General features: G+C 37.6%; 3 protein-coding genes and 2 non-coding genes across 5 annotated transcripts; 2 read left to right on the top strand and 3 right to left on the bottom strand.

Annotated features, from left to right (window-relative positions):
• Positions 1–553: 553 nt before the first annotated feature.
• LOC126797860 (uncharacterized) lies at positions 554–3,027 on the bottom strand. Its single transcript, XM_050524601.1, has 2 exons — positions 2,774–3,027; positions 554–2,496 (listed from the first exon to the last, which is right to left on the bottom strand). Exon 2 carries the CDS (start codon positions 2,338–2,340, stop codon positions 784–786), a length of 1,557 nt encoding a protein of 518 aa, XP_050380558.1. The 5' UTR covers positions 2,341–2,496; positions 2,774–3,027; the 3' UTR covers positions 554–783.
• An 11,953-nt stretch (positions 3,028–14,980) lies between these two features.
• On the top strand, positions 14,981–15,928 carry LOC126799792 (RING-H2 finger protein ATL33). The gene has a single exon (XM_050527054.1). The coding sequence runs from the start codon at positions 15,080–15,082 to the stop codon at positions 15,608–15,610; it is 531 nt and encodes a 176-aa protein (XP_050383011.1). The 5' UTR covers positions 14,981–15,079; the 3' UTR covers positions 15,611–15,928.
• A 2,808-nt stretch (positions 15,929–18,736) lies between these two features.
• On the bottom strand, positions 18,737–18,807 carry TRNAG-CCC (transfer RNA glycine (anticodon CCC)). Its single transcript has one exon. It is a non-coding gene; the product is annotated as a tRNA-Gly (tRNA).
• A 151-nt stretch (positions 18,808–18,958) lies between these two features.
• LOC126798300 (beta-glucuronosyltransferase GlcAT14C-like) lies at positions 18,959–21,209 on the top strand. The gene is made up of 4 exons (XM_050525225.1): positions 18,959–19,538; positions 19,617–19,692; positions 19,780–19,895; positions 20,692–21,209. Exons 1-4 carry the CDS (start codon positions 19,043–19,045, stop codon positions 21,198–21,200), a joined length of 1,197 nt encoding a protein of 398 aa, XP_050381182.1. The 5' UTR covers positions 18,959–19,042; the 3' UTR covers positions 21,201–21,209.
• A 179-nt stretch (positions 21,210–21,388) lies between these two features.
• On the bottom strand, positions 21,389–21,462 carry TRNAV-AAC (transfer RNA valine (anticodon AAC)). The gene has a single exon. It is a non-coding gene; the product is annotated as a tRNA-Val (tRNA).
• Positions 21,463–21,546: the final 84 nt, after the last annotated feature.

Here is a 21,546-nt window from a genome sequence, read left to right as displayed (position 1 = left end):
TGATGCAGATATCCTCCAAACACAAAGACTTTATACACATAATTCATCCACAATTATAGCAAAAAATAACATATAATCCTAACACGTATCGCGCCGAAAGAATACAAGTCTTGATCAGCTACACTAAACAACCAGCCAACTACTATTTGAACAATGACCTCAAAGAATTTTTTTTATAGAAAGGACCAACTACTATACGCTAACAGCATAGTTTAGACAGTTTATACTTTATAACTATATCTCAATGTTGACCAACTACCATACTTTGTAAAATAGTTGCCAGTTGCTAATCATCTGATGTATTTTTTCTACCTTAATTGCATTAAAGCCATTTCTTAATTGCATACCTCAAATCTAGGACAATATCCAAAATAACTAGACTACTCACAAGTCACACCACGGTAGGAATTGCAAGTTGAGTTATACAACTGGGATGGTGAAGTGATAAGAATGAACAAGTTCTTTGCTGATAAGCAAAACCAACAAACAAGACTGCCACGACATGTTGATTTAAGTTAGCAAAAGTCATCACATCCAAGGTATTGAAAAAACAAATTTTGAACCATAATTTAAATTACTGGAATCAGATATACAAACCAAGAACAGACTGTCAACTACAGATTCCTAGAATAGGGAGCAATAACCGCAATAACAAATATGAGAAGCAGCATTCTTTTCCCTTCATGAAATGCTAAAATACAACTTACACTATACGGTACACAGTTAGTAGGACAATGAAGCACAACAATAGCAAGAAACTTATAATCTCTACCATTGGCCATCTCAAGTTAACATAAGATCATTGCCCCCAAGGTGAGGGCGAAGGCATACACGAACCTCATGTTCTTCTGGCCCGGCACGTAGTTTTGGAACCATAATCTCAAGCACTGATCCTGGTCCGTCGTAATAAGCTTCTATGTTAGCATCTTCAGGAATGCGGGTGGAGAGAGGGATTTCTCTAACAAATTCTCCAGGAGGACAGTGCTCAGAGGCAGGATCTGTCAGCCTGAAAGTACGATCATGTCTCTTGATGAATGGGATCCGAGATGTGCTAATACAAGAGACCTTGATGATTCCATGAGTGAGAGTGTTCCTCCAAGAAACTTTAACCCTCTGAAGATCCACGAAGGGTAGGCTGATAATGATCAAATAACCTACATCGTCTTCGTAGATAGTCTTTGCAGCTGTAACAGGCCCATAAACATTCTTCATTACACCACTAAATTGATGTGGCCACTGCGACTCATTTGGGTTGACTTCCATATCCAGGACCCGATCAGGAGGATTAACACCCAAGTAGCAGTCATCATCATTCCCAGTTGGGAAAAACTCCTTCCTCCTCTTGCTACTGACAGGTGATAGGTCCATTCCATTACCATTACCATGGCCATTTGCATTTCCATGTCCATTTCCATTTGCCTCGCAATGGTTGTTGTTAGATGGCTGGGTAGACAAGTTCAATCCAGATCCATTCAGCAGTTTCTTTGAGTGGTTGTTAGTCACAGTCTTTATCGGAGGTGGCGGCCTCTCCATCTCAAAATCTGTATTTGGAAGATTTCTCCATGAGCTAAAGTCGCCTGCTTCCATAGGGATTGTGAAGTTCATTTCCCTTCCAGTAAGCTCCATCCACCTCTTGCGCTCTTCATCATCAAGAACCATGAGATTGGGTGCCCGGACAAGCTCAATCCCATGCACGCACTGCGGATTTGAAAGGCCCCTATAATGCTTCCGTTGCATCCTGTGGGATCGAACAAAGCCCTTGTCAACACTAAATGGAAACGGCCGCTCCCCCTGGCGAGAATGCCCATTCATGTAACTCCTCAGCTGCATCTTGCCCAAAGCATTCTCCGGCCTCTCCTTGAAAACCCACATGTACATGTTCTCCATGTCGTGCTGCACCATGAAAACATCAAGCTTGAGATCAGTCTTCTCAAACCCCGACACCCCATTACTGTCCCGGACAATCTTGGCCTTTGACTTCTCGTTCAACGCAGGCTTGAAGTAGAAGCTGAAGAAGAACCAGGCACCCCAAATGCTGTCTATCCGCTTGGCACATTTCCTCCCAACCTTGGGGATGGCAAGCAAGCTCTCCGTCTCATAAACCTGAGGACCAAGCCCGACATCCAGAATATCACAGGGTTCCGAATTCCACGATGGCGGCGGGGGGCTGCGCTCGGCGGAGAGGGGCAGGTTGATGTCAGGAGGCCGGGACAGTATGATCTGGCGATTCATTTCCAAATCCAAATCGTCGTGAGAGGAGGCACTGGAATCCATTGACAAGAGCGTTGAAGGGTGATGATTATTCTCCATTGACAAGGTAGTGAGCAGAGAGTCAACCATTTCAGCTCAACAACAACAGCTCCGGGCTCATGACTCGTGGATTGAATATTGCCATTTTAATCCCGAAAATAACGAATGAGAATCAAAGTAACCTTATAAACACCTTCATCTCATGATATCAATCAATCCCCACTGTATCTCCCCTCCATCAAAACCCTAGTTTTAACAATCAAACAAAAAAAACTACTGAACAACAGCAAAAAGAAAGTTATATATAATTTTCTTTTGGTTGAATTTCAAAGAGATTCGAAAACGCTATAAAAACACTATATGCAACCCGAACCCAAGAATCTCAAGAACTGGACCAAACCCAGGTGGGGGACAATGAGTCAAATCCATAAAACCCCAATCTTATTATTAAAAAATAAAAAAGAAGAGGAAAAGAGTGAAAAAAACTAGAGAGCGAAGAAGGGGGGATCTTGAAGGGGATTACCTTTTGGGATAAGCATCGGGGAAGGGGAAGCAAGAGGGACCTCCGTAGCTGACCATGATGCTCATCTGCAGGATATCATCAACTACCATATTTCTTTTTCACCAATTCCAGCTTTTTTTACAATTTTTATTAATTACTAAATGAATTGGTTTTACGCCAGTCCAAAAAATTGAAGGGGTGAGAGAGGGGAAGGCCAGTTCTGAAAGAGATGAAAGATTTGGGGGAAGAAAGTTGGGATGAGAGAAATTTCAGAGTCGTGTGGGAGCGTCTCATTTATAAAGAAGACTGAGCTGATGGGTTGAAGCCTCCACTGGATATCACCCCGTTTTGGCCTACCGTTACTTACCGCCGTGACGGTGCGCGCTTTTTTATGTTTTTGTTTTTTTGCCCCGTCGGCTTTATCTATTAAAGACATGTGTACCGATGTACGTATTCCTTCCAAAATCCCCACTCTTTTTTCTACGTAGAAATTCATAGACTATAAAAACGGGCAAGAGCAAAATGAGGTATCAACACAAAATGTTACACACATAATACTAGATCAAAAACAAAAAAAAAGAATATGAACAACGTGGGATAGGTTACAACAAGGGTTTAAACCAGAACAAATGAATAATTGGGGAATGAGAATTTTTCATTGGAAAGGTAGAGATCTTCAGCTTCATGTCTTTCTTTCTTGCAAAAGAGGCCTTAGCTTTCAACTTGTAGCTTTTAGGTTCCTTAGGCTCGTTGTGAGATTACTCGTATGTAGTAGAACATTGTTCTATTTCAGTGAGGATTTAGCCGGATCGGACATGGTAAAAGCGAGACAAATCGGCTCCACATCTATATAGATGGATGACGTTTGATTTTAGGTGGTGCTATTAACACACCTTTTTTTTTACTATTAACACACCATTCCTCACATGATTTTTTCAAAGCGATGTCATGCAATATCATTTCACGCGGAAGATGTGTGTTAATAACAAACAATGGTGTTGATTTTATGCGTTATAACTTATAATTAGAGAACTTGAGGTATTACGTGTCAAAATTATGTCATTTGGAACTTTGTCTTAAATTAGATGACCGACTTGCATAGATAAAATTTATAGAAAATTACTTAGTTGTACTAGACCACATTTAAATTAACTAAACACTCACTTTTCATATTTCTTATACAAATTAGGACATAAACTCAAGTCCAAAGAATAAGTAAAACAAAACTGATTAATTAATTAATACAAAAATATCTAAAATACTCTTATTTTCGTGAAAATTACCAAATGTCACTCCTAGATATAATGAATTTTTCTCTCCTCATTTTTTAGTTTTTTTTTTCCGGCAAATTTAAGTTTTCCGGCCAAACCATCGGCAATTTGGAGGTGAGTCAATATATAAAGTTGTTCCTTATATCATAGGCTTTCATTTAAGTGTCATATTGCATATGTTTTGAAAAATTTTGAAATTTCAAATTTTGTTCACCAAAAACCACAGTAGTAGTTAGTTTTTCAGTCAAACAGTAGCAGCTCGACTTATAGTCGACAGTAGCAGGTACCTTCCGAGTTGACAGTAGCAGTTAGATTCATAGTCGACAATATCAGTTAGATTCATAGTCGACAGTTGCATGTACATTCCAAGTCGACAGTAGCAGCTAGTTTTTAACTCGACAGTAGCAGTTAGTTTTTATAGTTGACAATAACACATAACCTCTCCATTGATAGTAACAAATACTATGAGTCAAAGAGGGGTAAAAAAGTAAAATATTTTATGACATGTGGCAACTTGTCATTATTTGTAAATTTTGGTCTTCATTTTCTTTATCAAATTAAATAGTAAGTTATTTACTAGCTAAATTGTTGTCTGGTATTTTGAGTAGTTTGTTATAAAATTTATTTCGATATACATACGTGGTTTGCATTCAATGTTTAGTTTGCAACGTGTTAATATTGGGCTTTATTGATGGACACATTTCGCGTATGACATACATACGTATGCATGAAGACTTGACATGCGTGTGTCACATACATGTAAAATGTATTGTGTGCTAACTCGACTCAATTTTTACATACAAATAACCAACTCAGTTTTCTCTTTCTCAAATTCATAAGAGATTATCTTCAACAACCACATATCGTAACACCTATTTTACGTGACGCCAAGCTAATTAGAAGCTAGCTAGGATTAGGATGTCCTCAGAAGAATGGACGCAAGCTAGTAATTTGATTTTTGTTTGATGCAACAACAAAAAAGAATACTTGCTTCTTCATATATATGTTTTTCAGGTTATGTATTTATTTAATAACCCGAATTTTTGGATTACTAAATTTTTGTAATTTCTCATAAATTATTTGAACGTGATATATGTAAATTCTTATTTCACACACATTATTTAGTCATTGTACAAAGTGGAAATTGGTTTTGAGAAAGTCAAAAGTTTGATAAACTAATAAGTTTTTTTACTCAAAGGTTAACTTTTAATTCGTGGCCCATTGTTGAAAACTTTCTTCACTTAAGTCGTAGAGCTCGTCGATATGAATTCGTAGACATACAACATGAGTAAAACATATTTCATATGAGAAAGTTATTAGTAACCAAAGTTTAGTTTCCGATTTTAGGAGTATAAAAGGGCAATTTTAGAAACCATAAATCAGAAAAACACAATTGATCGAACAACCGCATGAACACGCGACTGTTCATTGTTCTCTCTCCCTTTAACATCGATATTCTCTTCATTCTTTATCCTTCGTCCGACCATCTTTCCGGTCGCCGCTAGTCTCTTTAGAACATCACTGACGCCCTCTTCAAATTTGTAGTGGTGGCACACCACCCCTCGTCGCTTAGTAGCTGCAACAACACTCTAAAATTGATGCATATCCTGATGTCGTCACAGTCTCTGTCGCCAGCGAATCTAGGGCTTGAGGCTACATTCAATCAACCACCCTCACTCCTTAGAACACGTCTACAAGATCTTAGGAGGTCATTTAGGGCTACAACTCCAAACTGCAGCTGCTTCATTGAGGGAGAATCGACAGCTGCGTTTTGACAGTTCTCCAACCAAGTTGACGTCCATTGCGGGTAAAAAGCTCATTCCCTTCACTTGTTCTATATGTTAGATGAGTTTGAGGCAGTGAGAGTACAAAATTTTGAGGTGTAAGGGGGTGATTTGAGGTGCTGATTGACTGTCAGCTGTGCCACTGTTTTTAATGTAACTTCAATTGAATTTTGAGGTGTAAAAGGGTGATTTAAGGTGGTGATTGGCTGGCAACAATGCCACTGATTTTTTCTTTCAATGTAAATTAAATTGAGTTTTGAGGTTCTAACTCATGTTTATTATCAAAGTGTTGTTGGCTAGGTAGAGGTACTAAATCTTTCATGGTAAACCAAGTGGTTTATGGTTAGTGATAAGTTGAGTTCATTTGGTTTTGATTGTTGGAATATTTGTAAATGAGCTTAGCAGGATTTTGACTTCAAGATTGAGGTGGGGGTTTTGGTGAAGTTAGGAATTCGGCAATTACTTTGGGAATGTAGAGTGAGAACTCATTTTGATCGAATTTACTTTGATTTATTTATTTCTAAGTGAAGTTTATGTCACTTAGGTGATTGATGAAGTAAGTGAATGAGCCTCACTTGATATTGTAGACGTTTTCAAAACATGAGATAAGGTGAGTAAATGTCATAATGTTGATGTTGTCATTTGGTGATTGATATAATATAATGATTGATTTATGTATATTCAATGATAATTGTAATATATATATATATATACATTGCTATATTATATAATGTTATTGTCTCTTTAAATTTATGTGGAATATAGTGATGTTTTTTGTGGTGTAATTGTGTATGTTGGCAGAAGGGACGAGAAGGGAAGAAAATGTATATTCCGGTAATTTGGTTTATTGAGTATGATTGATTATGTGGCGGATGAAACCAGAAAAGAAGAAAATGTACCTTTCGGTAATTTGGAGAATTGTTGTGTGTTGGACCGGAAGAGAATAAAATGTATCTTCCGATAGAAATGTGGTTTTATTGCAAATTTTTATTGTTTTGCTGAAGTGATGGCCAAAGTGACGTATGATGAATTTCTGTTTATTTTGCCTTAGAGGCGGCCTATGTGGCGTTAGGCAAGTGTCAGAACCACACATTGGCCGGGTGTATGGATGATTAACTAGAGCTCTAGTCTTTATTGTTAACTTATTCATGGGGATGATGATATGGTGTTATAACCTCATGAGTAGAGTATCGTGAGTTGAATGGACATATTTCTATCTTATTGTTGTTGGTTCTAGTGTTTCATGAGAGACTAGAACCAATGATTGTATTTTATATTTAGGTTAGTTGATATTGATTATTTTGTGGAGTTATTTATTATGTTAATTTACTCATACGAGCTGTAAAGTTTACCGTGTTTATATTTACAATTCCGGTGCACCAATCGATGGTTTAGGGGATAGACCTGCAATGTGGGGATTAGCAGGCTTGATGAGCTTCTTGTTGGAGGGTCGCAAAGTAGTTTCCTCTTTTGTTATGGTAATGAATGAGTGAATTTTACATTATGCAAATATGTTACTAGTTTGTAAACATTTGTGATGTATTATTTTAGTCGATTGAGTCGAATTTTGAACTGAATCATTAATACTGAATTACTGTAAGATAATTTCAAAATGATTAAGGTTATTTTAGAGTTTCCCAACTTCAAAAATTTGAATTTGTATTGTTCAAAATTTTGGGTTTGTTACACTAGATGCCATACAACTAGTAATTGAGCTTAATCATGCAGTTGGACAATTTATTCATATATGGTGATTTGAGGTTAGATCATTTCCAGTTGATGATTAAGTAGTCATGAGATCAATTATGTAAAAGGTTGGAGAAAGTGGCATTTCATTGTTCAGTAATTAATGTGAAAGACGAAAGTAATATGATACAAATGTTCGGTGAACTACCGTCTTAGATATGCCGCATAATATGCGTATAGGCAGTACCAATAAAATGTGGTTTACCTGCCATTACTCATATGATCGATATATACGTGTGTGATAAATCTGATAGATATGAACTTACATGCATATTGCTATTTTGTGGTTTGCTCTCCTTATTGCGGGAGAAGTTTTCATAAAAGGGTGAGAATGTATATAGTGCAAGCTTAATCAAGCAAAGCTTTGATTCACACACCCGCACATCGATCATTGATTCATTGATATACTATGTGCATGTAAATGGCTTTACTTAACTGTACGTCGTGATTCATAATCATAAATATGGAACGAGCAAAATTGGTAAGAAACTAAGAACCAATTATGTCACCCAAAACAAACCCGACACCGCCACATGTCGTCGATCTAATTAAACCGAAAACTGAAACAAGCTTTAAAAGGATCACTAGTTCACTAATCACGCAGACCAACTTGCACAGGAAAAGAAGAACAAAATTTGCTCGATTAGAATTGAATCAACTTTAAGGATTCCCGAAACAGATTTTCCTTGTTTCCATGCAGCCACTTTGTTTTGTTGAAAGATGAATCAAAATCATCATCAAATTGCTGGCCTGGAAAAAACTGTGGTGCTGAATTGAAGCCTGGTTAATTTGTTCCTACATTATTAAAGCTATAGCTAGTTAAGCTTGAAGAAGTAAGTGTCGTCCACTCTTCTTTGAGTCTAATAATGTATGGTGGCTGTGGCTATCAGCAGTCGTATCATAACTTCATAAGGGACCCAGCTCCCTTCTCCACTTACCTTGAAACCCTAATTAACAATCAAATTCCACCAATGAGAAAAAGTGGAACTGCTTTTTTAAATAATGTTGATAGTTGCGGTGGATGTCGAAGATTTAAGAACTTTTTGAAAGGGTTCATGTTAACAAAAGATGTGATCTATGCGATCATCTTATTCGTTAAATATTGAAAGGCAACGAATGAACAAAGCATTATCAAAAAAGAAAGAGGAATTGAATGAACAAAGCCATGTGGAACAAGTTCTGCAAGTTCAATTATTAGCATATAAAACTGCACAATTAACTTATGCTATGCTATTTTTTTTTTATAATTCATCAGTAGCTATTGCTAAAGCTCTCTCTGCTTAGCCCTAATGGGGGATTCAAATCTAATAAAATTAGTCCATAATTAGCTAGTTTTTTTGTCTTTAAATTTTGTCTTCATGGTCCATTAAGTTTAAAGGCCGCTAGCTGATGCCGACAACAAAGTTTCCTCTTATTGCATATCTGCTCCCCACAAATTATATTTCTGTTCCCTCGATCTGTTTTGGAAATTTGATACTCGCACATCCAATTAATTATCATACGGCATTAATATACAATTCCTTTTCTGATTACACCTGTGGAAATGACATAATTTATTTAAGTGAAGAAGAACAAACTCTGATGCCCATTTGATGATTTGATTTTCAATTTTTTTTTCTATAAATGTGTGTAGATGAGCTAGGTATCCAGATCATTTAAAATAATTTAAATTTTGATGAATGATTTACAGTCTTCCATCGTTCTATAATCACAAAATCTAACATTTTAATCAAACTCATATTTTGACCATTCCAATAAAAAGACACTTTGGAGTTTAGAATAATATCGGCTGGGAAATTTTGTGTGCATAGAAGCAAGTCGAAGAGAATTGAATAATAACATAACCTTGTTTCAGTAGATCATCATTTTTACTTAAATTATATATCTCTTGTAGTTGTAATTCTAGCTAGATCCTTAATTAACATATATATGTTCCTGGGAAAATTAAGAGCAAATTAAGTAAAGTGCATTCTCATTAGGATAAACACCTTCCGGCCAGCCACTGATTGAGTATTTAAATCTAAAAACAGATCGAAGCATAGCCAGCCGACGCTTTTTATAATAATATTCGCAGCGGGAATGAAACAGAAGCGAGCTCAGGAATCTTCGGCAGTTTCTTTCCCACTTGTTTATAGAATACTGGTTTCCTAGAATAAATGATTAAAGCGCAGATATACATGCCTCAGATATCACCTTCATATAGTATATGTATGCGATCGATATGGCCTGGGTTTTGTTCTGAATCTTGAAACCTCAGAATCGAACTTACCTAGTAGCTAGCAGCATGTATACAGTACCTTTCGGGACACGTACGTACGAGGAAGATGGGTGCACGTGGCACTCTGATTATTGTGTTATAGAGGGAGGCAGCCAGGCATTCCTCTCTTGCTTATCATAATCGAACCATATCTGGATTCATCTGACCTGGTCTATCTCTGTTGGAAATCTCCACTGGGGAACAGACCAAGAAAAACCAAAAGCATCACCAGCTGGCCAACATGGCAACGTACATGGGTTTTGTTTTGGTTTGGGATGGTTAATCTTGTTAATTAATTACTGACCCGCCATATAATCTCTACGAGTTAGCAGCATTTACTGTAAAATCATATTAGGGATTTGCATGCAGTAGGGTTAGTCGTATCAGTAAATTAAAGTTCAAGATATTATTTTCCCATAGGTTATATTTTTGGAGATTAGGGGTGTAAATGAGCCGAGCTGAGCCAAATACTAGGTTGTTCATATTTGGCTCGTTTTCATTCGATCGAGCTCGAGCCATATTAAAATTTAATTTTTGTTCTTTATGTTTAAGTTCGGCTCGACTTGAAAAAATTCGAGTTGAGTTCGGGTCAGCTCAAATTATTAGACGAGGTTGAACCGCTTCATATGAAATTAAAATTTTAAAATTAAGAAATTAAAAAAAAATTCAAAATATGATGTCATAATATCACACAAAATTTATTTTATTTGTAATAAAATAAAAAATAACAAATCAAACTCAATATTGAACTTAAAGTCTTTAACTAATTATTCTAGAAAAAAACTTTTTAGCTCTTTCGAACTAATATCATATTTTTAATATTATTTTTCATATAAAAATTATACGTTATATATATTATAAAAATTAATAAATCAAACTTAATTAATAAACGGGCCGAACTTTTAACGAGTCTAAGCTAACTCGCGAGCTAAACGAGTGAGCCGAATACTTATTGTTCAATCTTATCTCATTTTCAAAGTCAAGCTTAATATTAAGTTAAGTTCGGCTCATTTAACTTTACAAACTTAAACCGAATGAGCTAAAAATAAGTCGAACACGAGCGGTCTGAGTCTACTTATAACCCTATTCGAAGTTAATTAATTAGCTAAATGTACGATAGTATTCTTTAAGGACGATTGGAAACATGAACGAGTTTGTAAGTTCATGAACGCGTAAAATGGTCGCATTATCATTTGTGAATCGAAACATGTAAAATGTGTAGCACCATACATTATCATTTTTTTTGACATGACCATACATTATCATATTTGAGACATGTATATCATGTGTATGAGAAGTTGAGAGTATATTATAGTTAGTGATAATGTTCCAGTTGTGATGCCATGCGTCACCAATGTCGCCAGCATTTTTGTTGTAATCAGGCGGCTGCTAATCAAAGTGATAACATATGATATCCCCTAAATTGATTCCTTACAATTTAGACACGTCTTGCAGACAGAACGCTAGCTAATTATGTGACTAAAAAAATAAATAAAAGGACATCCAGTAGCTTTTTTTTTTTCAAGACAATAAGAAAGAGGGAGTGAATTTGGATTTGGCGTACGTAGTAAATTAGTGATGATCGTGAGAAGGAAATTATTGTCCGAAACTGTATAAGATAGATAGGGTGAGAACTTGAAAGCGGGTTGAAATGGTATAAAAATATAAGAAAGGGGTCTTGAAAAATAGGAATTGATTGGTGGCATTTGGGATCCTACTCGATTCCACAGATCTAAAAGAGCAAACCTTTTTACACATGGAAAAGCAACAAGTTAGTTCAACCATCTTGTTGAGAGACTTTGATTCTTTGAGTTGGTTGGAATCAAATCGTGGATTGGGAAGTTCTTAGTACTAGTGCGCATAAGATTGGGAAGTTGGGTATAAAATAAGGGATTCGTCTATGGTGCAGCGTTGCATACCATACATACCGAATCAGATAGTGGATAGAGGGTGTCTTGAAATGCACGTGGGGTATGTAGGGTGTATGGACGGTGAATTAAGAGCGCATTACGCATGCAGCGCTGCACCATAGAATTTTCTCAGGAGCTAATTAAATGAATCAACCCAAACTTGCCAAGTGAGCACTTGGTTATGACACTTCGAGTGGGAATCACTAGTCTACTAGTACAAGACTACAAACAAAACAAATGTCAAACCATCTTTTTATTATTGTTTCTCTTTTCCGATGTGCTTAGGAGATATTCACATGTGATGGAATAGGATTATATCAAGTATATTTCTATAGCGTGAATAAGGTATAGATTACAGATGTCTGGTATCCTTTGTGATAATAAGTGATACCACTGATACGTTTGTTTGCGTTTTAGTGGAAACAAATGGAGGGTTTATGTGAGAGATGGATTGTAATGCCTCCAATCTGGTGAATGTATATGCCATAAGGCCGGGGGCCATAAGCCGGCCAACTTAAAAAAAACTCGAATTTAAATGTAGTTAATCAGTGGATTGAGTTTCATTTGTTTAAATAAAGTTGATACCCTATCCAAAATTAATATGTGGAGAAATATATGTAGCATGTAGTATAGTAGTGATGTGCCATAATGTCGACCCCAAAGAAATATGTATTTAGAGATGCGGAAACTATGAAATGAGATGTATTGATTTAACCCGTTTTTAATATATTGCTTTAAGGACTTGTTTTTTTGTGGTAATATAACTTGTTTAGGGATAAACACGGTTTTTGGCACCAATATATTGATTCACTAATTAAAGCACATCACTTGAAATTAGAGTGAATTGAAGAGAACAAACTACCGTAACTCAAAATTGGTGGGAAATGAAACCACTAATGTTGTTTTAATGGACGGAATGAGCTAAATATATGTTGAATTAAAAAAAATTGAAGTAATAATGTGATAGTTTCTAAATATTAAGTAATATTTATAATGAACGATAGTTGGAGATTTTTTTTAGTCAAGTTTCCTTTAGAAGTTAGAAATGTACGTGATGATTGCACATGATCTTAAGGAATTAATCTACTTAGGCCCAATAGTACAATTTTAATTTTGTTTCCTTGCCATTTAGTTGGTATGTAGGCAATTTTCAAATTTTGATCACTAAAAAAAATATTCAGGTACTTAGGCCACATCTAGTTATTTGACATGTCATAAAACCAAGCTAACTATGAAAAATTAATAAATTGTAGTAAATATTACAAATAATTGAGAAAATATAAATAACGATAGGAACAAATTAAAATCTTATACGTACAAACACGATTAGCTAGATGATCGTGGTATAAAAACTATTATGCAAAATGGGTCTTACTAATGACCTCAAACTTGTATTTTTCACAAGCAATACCAGCTGCATGTTACAGTTAAGGTACGTGCTGTTAGTTAATTCCATACTTTTCTAAGTTGATTTGATTAGGGCTTTTGTTCAGTATTGGAATTTAGAAGACGTCATCTTCATAGGTTGACTCTCTACATGTACAGTTGACTGCTACCTTGATCATACTGATCCAAACACAATTGCCACCCAAATTATAATTAACAAAGTCAATTTCTTTCTGCGTATCACCTACGTTAAGGAAAAGCCTTTGTTTTGTTAACACTGTCAAAGACAAATAGTCTAGTTATCAATCATACCCAATTTTTACCTCTCCTAATTCTTTCACAGCCATAGCCACAACCTCCAACTCACCGATATTCGCTCTCTTGATCCTTCAACGATGGACGAACCACCACGACATTTCTTCTCCAGCCCGTTGATCATCGGCCTTCTCGGTGTCGCAGCCGGAGCCATCATCGTTGCAACACACTATTTCCTAGTTAACAACTGTTGTTTCGTCCAAAGCCGCATATCAACTGCACTACGGAGCGAACAAACCGAAGTGCTTCCGACTACCAACGACAACATGACTATGTCCATTTCCAGAAGCACTTTTCCTTCTCATTTGATCCCGACTTACAGATACACAAAGGAACATAGAGAGGGAATGTGCACCGTGTGCTTATGCGACTTCGCTGACGGTGAGCCGATCCGGGTGCTGCCGGAATGCATGCACTTGTTTCATGTGGGCTGCATTGATATGTGGCTGAACTCGCACACTAATTGCCCCTTATGCCGCACTGATATTATGCCTCGGCGCCAACATGTTACGGTAGAGAGGACGGAGCCTATAGCTTATCCCGATCCCAACTCATTCTCTCAACCTCCACTGCCACATGTTGTTCTAGTAGCCTAGTACCAAATTCAGAATTCGGGGAGCTCGACAGATCGATATCTGATTTTTGAAGCTGAACGTACTTGCAATCATATTCATAGACCTTGATGGCTTCACTTCCAAGTTAAGCCATACTGAGTGGGCCTTTGGTTAAAGGAAGAATGGGCCTTAGTGTAAATGCTTTGTCAATATTGTATGTACTTCGGGTCCTTCTTTGCCTAGGCCATTGTTCTCCTTTATGTTTCTTTTCAGTGTTTTCTAATTTTGATCCAAACAGTTACATGGGAGTGATGGGAGATATGAACTTATGAAGTCATTCTCGTTTGAAGTTTTGAGTTTCGAGATATGGGATAAACTTTCAACATGGAATCATACTACAATCTATACATCATACATCAGACATATACTATTTCTGCTTTTCTTTTATATCAATGTTGTCAAAATTAAGATAAAAACATATCGATAACTTCAATATTCGTAACGGTGTAACTATATACATCATATGAGATTTGAATATGTAACGTCACAAATTCAGCACCGCTTAATATGAAATGGTAACATATGATTGAGCTGTCCCTACTCATAGTTGCAACCCACAAATATCCCAAAACTAGGGGACATGTTCTCTTTATGTCTCTTTCTTTCACTTGAGCAGCGGCAATGTTCTTCATCATAGGCTCCTCCAACCCTAGTAGCTAAAATAAGCAAATAACATCACGTGCTTTTACCACATTGGATGATCTTTTTAACGTTATGAAGATCAAAACATGCATAGCGTAAAAACAAAAAACTGTAATTTACCAACACAGATTCTATCATCGTCTTCAACAATTTATATGATTATATCACGATTATAACCTGCAGTAAAACATGGAGCCATCACAACATTAATCTAAACTTGTCTTCAAACCCCACATGCAAGGGCAATAATTTTGTTTTCCAAAACTTCCAAACAAAACACCACCACGAAGGCACGAACACAGCCCACACCAAAAACTTAAATAAGAATCCAAAACCTCTCTCACCCACTTCTTCTATTCACCCACACTCTTTCGATTCCTCTCTCCCTTTCTCTTTCCTGTCATGGAGAGCTCACCGGCCATCCTCAACAAACCACCCCCGCCCTTCCCTGCGCCGCCTCGCAGCGTCGACTTCTCCGCCCTCGAGTTCATCCTCGGCCTCCTAGCTGTCATCACCGTTCCCGCCTTAATCTACGCGGTCTTCTTCGCCATCAAGTGCCCTCCCAACCTCTTCCGCCATAGACCGCGCCGGAGCTCCACCACCTCAACCGCAGACCTGGCTCACACACGGCCAGAGGTTATTTCCGACCTCAAGTACCAGAAGGACGCGCACGTCAAGGAAATCGGGACCGAGTGCCCAGTTTGCTTATCAGTCTTTGACGATGGTGAAGAGGTGAGGCAGCTCAGTATGTGTAAGCACTCGTTTCATGGTACGTGCATCAATATGTGGCTTAAGGATCACTCGAATTGCCCGATTTGCCGCGCGAACATCGCCGTCGATCGGAGTAGTAGTAACAGCAGAACAGCGGCGTCCGGTAGAGAACATCGGGATGATTTGCAACAAGGTCTGCCCGACGCTTCCGCCATGGTTTGACACTGTTTAAACCTACCTTCTTCTTTCTCTCGCTTGTCTTCTTTTGGTTTTGTTGGGTTTGGTGGATGAAGATGATGGAAACATGTGAAGCTGGATATATTATTTTGTTTCTTTTTTAATTAGCTTTGTAGTTTCAGAAACTTACCGACACAGTTGTAGCTAGTGAATGTGATTAGTTTTTACATGAAGAATTACTGGGTTTGAGCAAATGCTGCAATAAATTAGTACTTAATTAACTCTCGGTTCCCTAACTTGTGTTAGGATTTGAGATTTATCAAAAATAAATGCTGAAAATGTAAAAGAACAACGGAAAGATTTGAAGGCTACATTGTTGATATTCTAATTTATTGCAAAATGAAGAGGATAGATGAATTTATATATCTAGATTGAGATACACAAATGACGAAATTACCCTAGTGTAATACACTCATATTTTAAAGAGTTTTTTTCACCAACAGTCCCTCAACTCTGGTGTACCTACCAATGTGATACCTCAACTCTTAATCGTACCAATGTGATACCCAGACTCTAGTATTGCTATCATTGAAGTATTTCCGTCAGTTTTTTTCAACTTCTCTGTCATCTTGGTGACGTGGCAAGTACGTGAGGCCCACAAAGAGGGTTAAAAGACAAAATTAACCCAATTTGAGAGAAGCAATGTTTTTCCCGCCCTTTACCTTGAGAAAGACACCAAACAATTCCAATTTTGGCGCCAATTTTCCCTCCCTACTCCTTAATTTGTGTCTCTTATCTAAACTAAAGAACTACCGCCATCCAGTCGACCACAATCTGATAAAACCTAGATCAATCTCATTTTCTATTTTTACCCTAGCACTTGTTAAACTAACAGAATAAATATAGAAATTTATATGGAACATCTCATTTCCACAATCTCATAAGAATATAGAAACACATAACTTAACGAAATTCAAATGCATGTTTAAGTACCATTAGTTGCCACCTTTTATGTTGATCTGCCATGATTTTTGCCTGTAAGAACTAATGGTACTTAAACATGTAGTTGAATTTCGTTAAGTTATGTGTTTCTATATTCTTATGAGATTGTGGAAATGAGATGTTCCATATAAAATTCTATATTTATTCTGTTAGTTTAACAAGTGCTAGGGTAAAAATAGAAAATGAGATTGATCTAGGTTTTAACAGATTGTGGTCGACTGGTTGGCGGTAGTTCTTTAGTTTAGATAAAAGACACAAATTAAGGAGTAGGGAGGGAAAATTGGCGCAAAAATTGGAATTGTTGGGTGTCTTTCTCAATGTAAAGAGCGGGAAAAACATTGCTCCTCTCAGATGGGGTTAATTTTGTCTTTTAACCATCTTTGTGGGCCTCACGTACTTGCCACGTCACCAAGATGACGGAGAAGTTGAAAAAAACTGACGGAAGTACTTCAATGATAGCAATACTAAAGTCTGGGTATCACATTGGTACGATTAAGAGTTGAGGTATCACATTGGTAGGTACACCAGAGTTGAGGGATTGTTGGTGAAAAAAACTCTATTTTAAACAACTTGATCGAACTATGTTATATACTCTGCCATTATCATATATATAGATTCAAGATTAGGTCAGTAAAGTGATATGTATCTGATATATGGCCAAATAGGTGGATATACATGCAGGTGGCTAGGTCGGTAGACAGCTCTTTTTGGTCTTTCGTCTCCTTTGGTTTTCAGTTTGGTAATTAATCAGAAATGAAGGGGGAGATAAATCTGCAAGTGTTGCTAGCTTGTTGAATGGTTTTGATCATATTCTTCGTGGAGAAGGAGGAAATCGAACCTGTAAGATTAAACCCAGATCAATGGGAAAAGTTGTGAGAGTGCGTGTTATTTTAAGAGATTCTTAATTCGGTGAGACAGACTTCAGTGGAGTTGGTAAGTCATCATTTTGCTGTAAAATGGTCTTACCTCACACTGCACGTAATGATGTTGTTCCTTGTGGTTTATTGGTTAAAATGGGTAGAAAATGTAGTTTCTTGCCTGGTGTTAAAGTTCGTGCATGGTGCCACATCCCTTTAAGTTGTGCTGAAATTAATGACTTATTCATTAAGGTGTGATGACTGATGGAGCTAGTATGAACCAATTAACATTTTAGTTAATTTTTCATGCGAGGATACTACCAACTTTTTTATTCTCAATATATCAATAATCTCTGATAATTAACTTCCTTCATCATGATTAATCAATTTGAAACGGTGAATTCTCTTTTCTAATTTAGCATTTTTTAATATAATTATTTAAAACGACATATATTCATTAATTATGAAAAATAATGCAATTACATGAACACAAAATACCCGGGCTACTAACATATGCATAATTGAATTGTGTGAAACAATCTACAAGACTAAGCAATCAAACTATTTATTTGTCAAAAACCTTAAAATTCGGCCTATGTATGAACATATAATTTAAGATTAGATAGCTAGTTCTTTTTTTTTTCACGCTATTTTTCCTACTTAATTATTATATTTTAAATGATGACGAAGATCCTTTCATTAAAAAATGATGACAAATATATGACAACCGGAAATCCATTTCTAAAATGTCCTCTCTATAATACGGCAAACTTCTTTACAACAAAATGCAAGATTGAATATTATCTTATACATGCTACTAATCTCTGCTTAACTTTTTAAATGAATGATAAAAATAGAAATGGTGTCTCCATCTTTACATTAATGTTCACGATTAATTGCTCCATGTTACTTGGAATAATAGGCAATGAATTGAAGAAAAAGAATCATGAATTCCATATGGGGATCACAATTGGACATTGGTGGTTTGCTTAAATCATTGTAACTTTAGTGATAGTTCATGCGTTGGGTTGAATGCTGCTGTCTAGTTTAGTGGATATAGGGGAAGCAATAGTCAAGCAACGTGACATATTCAGTTTCTATCACGGGAGGAAATTTCCATTGTCATCAATCAATCGACACGAATCATCAGATAAGGGTCCTATTTGTACTAAATCCAACCTTTTCCCCCATGTCCTCTGGACCTCTCTCGGAATCACAGATATAATGAAGTCAAGTACTTTATAAGTTCATATGAGAAAAGCGACCAGTAGTTACTTATCACTCAGAAAGATCACAAAAAGAGAAAATAAAATGCGCATCCAGGGAATCGAACCCTGGTCAGTACCGTGGGAGGGTACTATGATACCACTACACCAGATGCGCTTGCTTGACATATTCCAGCGTCTAGTCATAATAAAACTGCTGATAAGCTATTATACTTGATTAGGTCGTACAATAGTGGAGAAGTCCGGGCAGTAGCAGATCAATTAAAATTAAAAATTTCAACAAGGTAGCCTTTCCCTCTCCAATTGGGCCATTTCCCCACCTGTACATAGAAAGACGGACCTTCACGCCGACACTACCACCACCACCTCCAACCGCTGCAACCACCTAATCCATGAAACGAACCACCAACAACCACCCCCAATGGCTCCTCATCCTCACCGCCACCTCCGCCCTCCTCCTCCTCGCCCTCCTCGCCTACGACCACCGCCAATTCGACCACAATTTCATCTCCGACGAGTCCTACGCCCCGGAGCTCCCAAGGCTGCCGAGATTCGCGTACATGATCTCCGGTTCCAAAGGCGACGCGCCGCGGCTGAAGCGGCTGCTCCAGGCGACTTACCACCCGAGAAATTACTACTTGCTCCACCTCGATCTGGCAGCCTCCGACGCCGAGAGGCTCGAGCTGGCCAAGTACGTCAGGTCGGAGCGTGTGATGAACGCGTTCCGGAATGCGATGGTGGTTGGCGCGGCGGATTTGGTGACGGAGAAAGTTCCGACGGTGCTGGCGGCGACGCTCCACGCGGTGGCGGTTTTGCTGAAGCGGGCTGGGGATTGGGATTGGTTTATTAATCTCAGTGCTTCGGATTACCCACTCATGTCCCAAGATGGTAGCTCTCATTACTAATTAGCGTCTTAAAATTATAAACTTAGAGATTGAGGTTAAGTTGCTAATTACGGGTTGTTAGATTTGTTGCATATCTTTTCGTACTTGCCGAGGGACCTCAACTTCCTGGAGCACACTAGCAATATTGGGTGGAAAGAGTGAGCGTGATTTCTCTTGTACTGTTTATTTTTAGTTTGTATGTGTGTGGTGTTGGACGTGATTCGGTATGTGCGAAACTGTTGCAGAAATCAGAGAGCGAGGCCGATTATAATCGATCCTGGTCTGTACCACAATAAGAAATCCGGGGTGTTTTGGGCTAAAGAGAGGAGGTCATTGCCAGCTTCTTTCAAGTTATTCATGGGTACTCCTCCTAAGCTCTATCTACCGTTCGAATATTATGATCTCGTGTTTATCTTCTTGTGCCAGCTAGTATTGTAGTCTTTGCCTATCCTTCACACTGCTTACAGATGAGTTTATAAATTTGAGTAAATTTGAATCCGTCAGATTGTAGCAGGTGTTAGGTTATTCTTGATAGTGCTATATTCATAGAGAAATAGGAAATTTAACATGGACATAGTTCAACCATTTCTCATACACTAGTTTTGAGCCAGTGGATTAAGATGCATTAAAACCAAACACTTCATTTTTGAGCTTTCTGAACAGCTTCCTTACTTAACTATGAATCACTTTCCTTGAAAAATTAAGCTTACAGCAGCTCGAATTTCTTTGAACAATGAAAATTCAGCGTAATTTCGGATTGAGCACTGTTTCCCCTGAAACAATTGATTCTCAAGTTCTGAAGCGATAGGTCCTCTAAATTTATTACTGGCATTTCACAGTGATACCCTTGATAGTAGGAAATGTTGTTGATTGTCATCCTGACTATCTTTAGACTGTACGTGCAAGGTGTCACTCTTGTCATGTTGACCGCAGTGTAGTCCTTTTACATCTATTAAACTGAAATTTACTAGGTTATGCACTTTTTATGCTTATCCAACCTTACTGAAGCCTTAATTAACCATTTTAACATGATGCAATGGAGCATATTGTACTAGTTGGAAACCTATAATGAAACTGTAGTTTATTAAGCATAGCGTTGGCCGGTGTTGAAGTGCCATTACTTTGCTGATCTGAAATACAAACCTTTCTACTTTCAGGTTCTACAGGGATGATGCTGACAAGATCATTTCTTGAGTTCTGTATTTTGGGGTGGGACAATCTTCCCCGCACTCTTCTGATGTACTATACCAATTTCCTGTCATCACCAGAGGGCTACTTCCACACTGTCATCTGCAATCATAAGGATTACCAGAACACAACTGTAAATCATGACTTACATTACATTAGGTGGGATAGCCCTCCAAAGCTAAATCCGGTTAATCTAACACTGGAACATTACAAAGACATTTTCCAAGCTGGAACTCCTTTTGGCAGTCCGTTTGCAAGAGATGATCCAGTTCTTGACAAAATTGATAAGGTGCTTCTGAAGAGACCAACTGGGCATCTTGCACCTGGTGGTTGGTGTTTGGGAAGAGTAGGTAAAGATAGATGTTCAGTTTATGGATATCCACTGGCTGTAAAACCGAGTGTAGATTCTAAGCGGCTAGAGAAACTCATTGTGAAACTTCTTGATTCTGAAAATTTCAGGTCTAACCAGTGTAAATAGTCTTTGCTATATCTTGTTTCCCTCTTCTATCTTCCTACTGTGGGTTATCTGTTGGAACCTTGCTGTTGTCTATCTGTGCTGATGAAATGGTTTAGCAACCCATGTTTATAATAGGCTAATTCAGATGAAGTTAGATCAGCTTGTAGTTGATATAACATAAAAACAAATAAAAAGGGCAAGAAACATGATGGCTTCGCCCGGGTTCGAACCGGAGACCTTCAGTGTGTTAGACTGACGTGATAACCAACTACACCACGAAACCTTGTTGCTTTCTATGGCCTACGTTTTGGACTTAAGGATTAGGCTCTCTAATGCCTTATTGGATCTTTCATATTGGCGAAAGCGG

This window comes from Argentina anserina, chromosome 6 (genome assembly GCF_933775445.1).
Source record: "Argentina anserina chromosome 6, drPotAnse1.1, whole genome shotgun sequence".
NCBI lineage: Eukaryota > Viridiplantae > Streptophyta > Magnoliopsida > Rosales > Rosaceae > Argentina > Argentina anserina.
The sequence above is the reverse complement of the archived record's forward strand: the minus strand, read 5'-3'. Positions and strand labels throughout refer to the sequence as shown.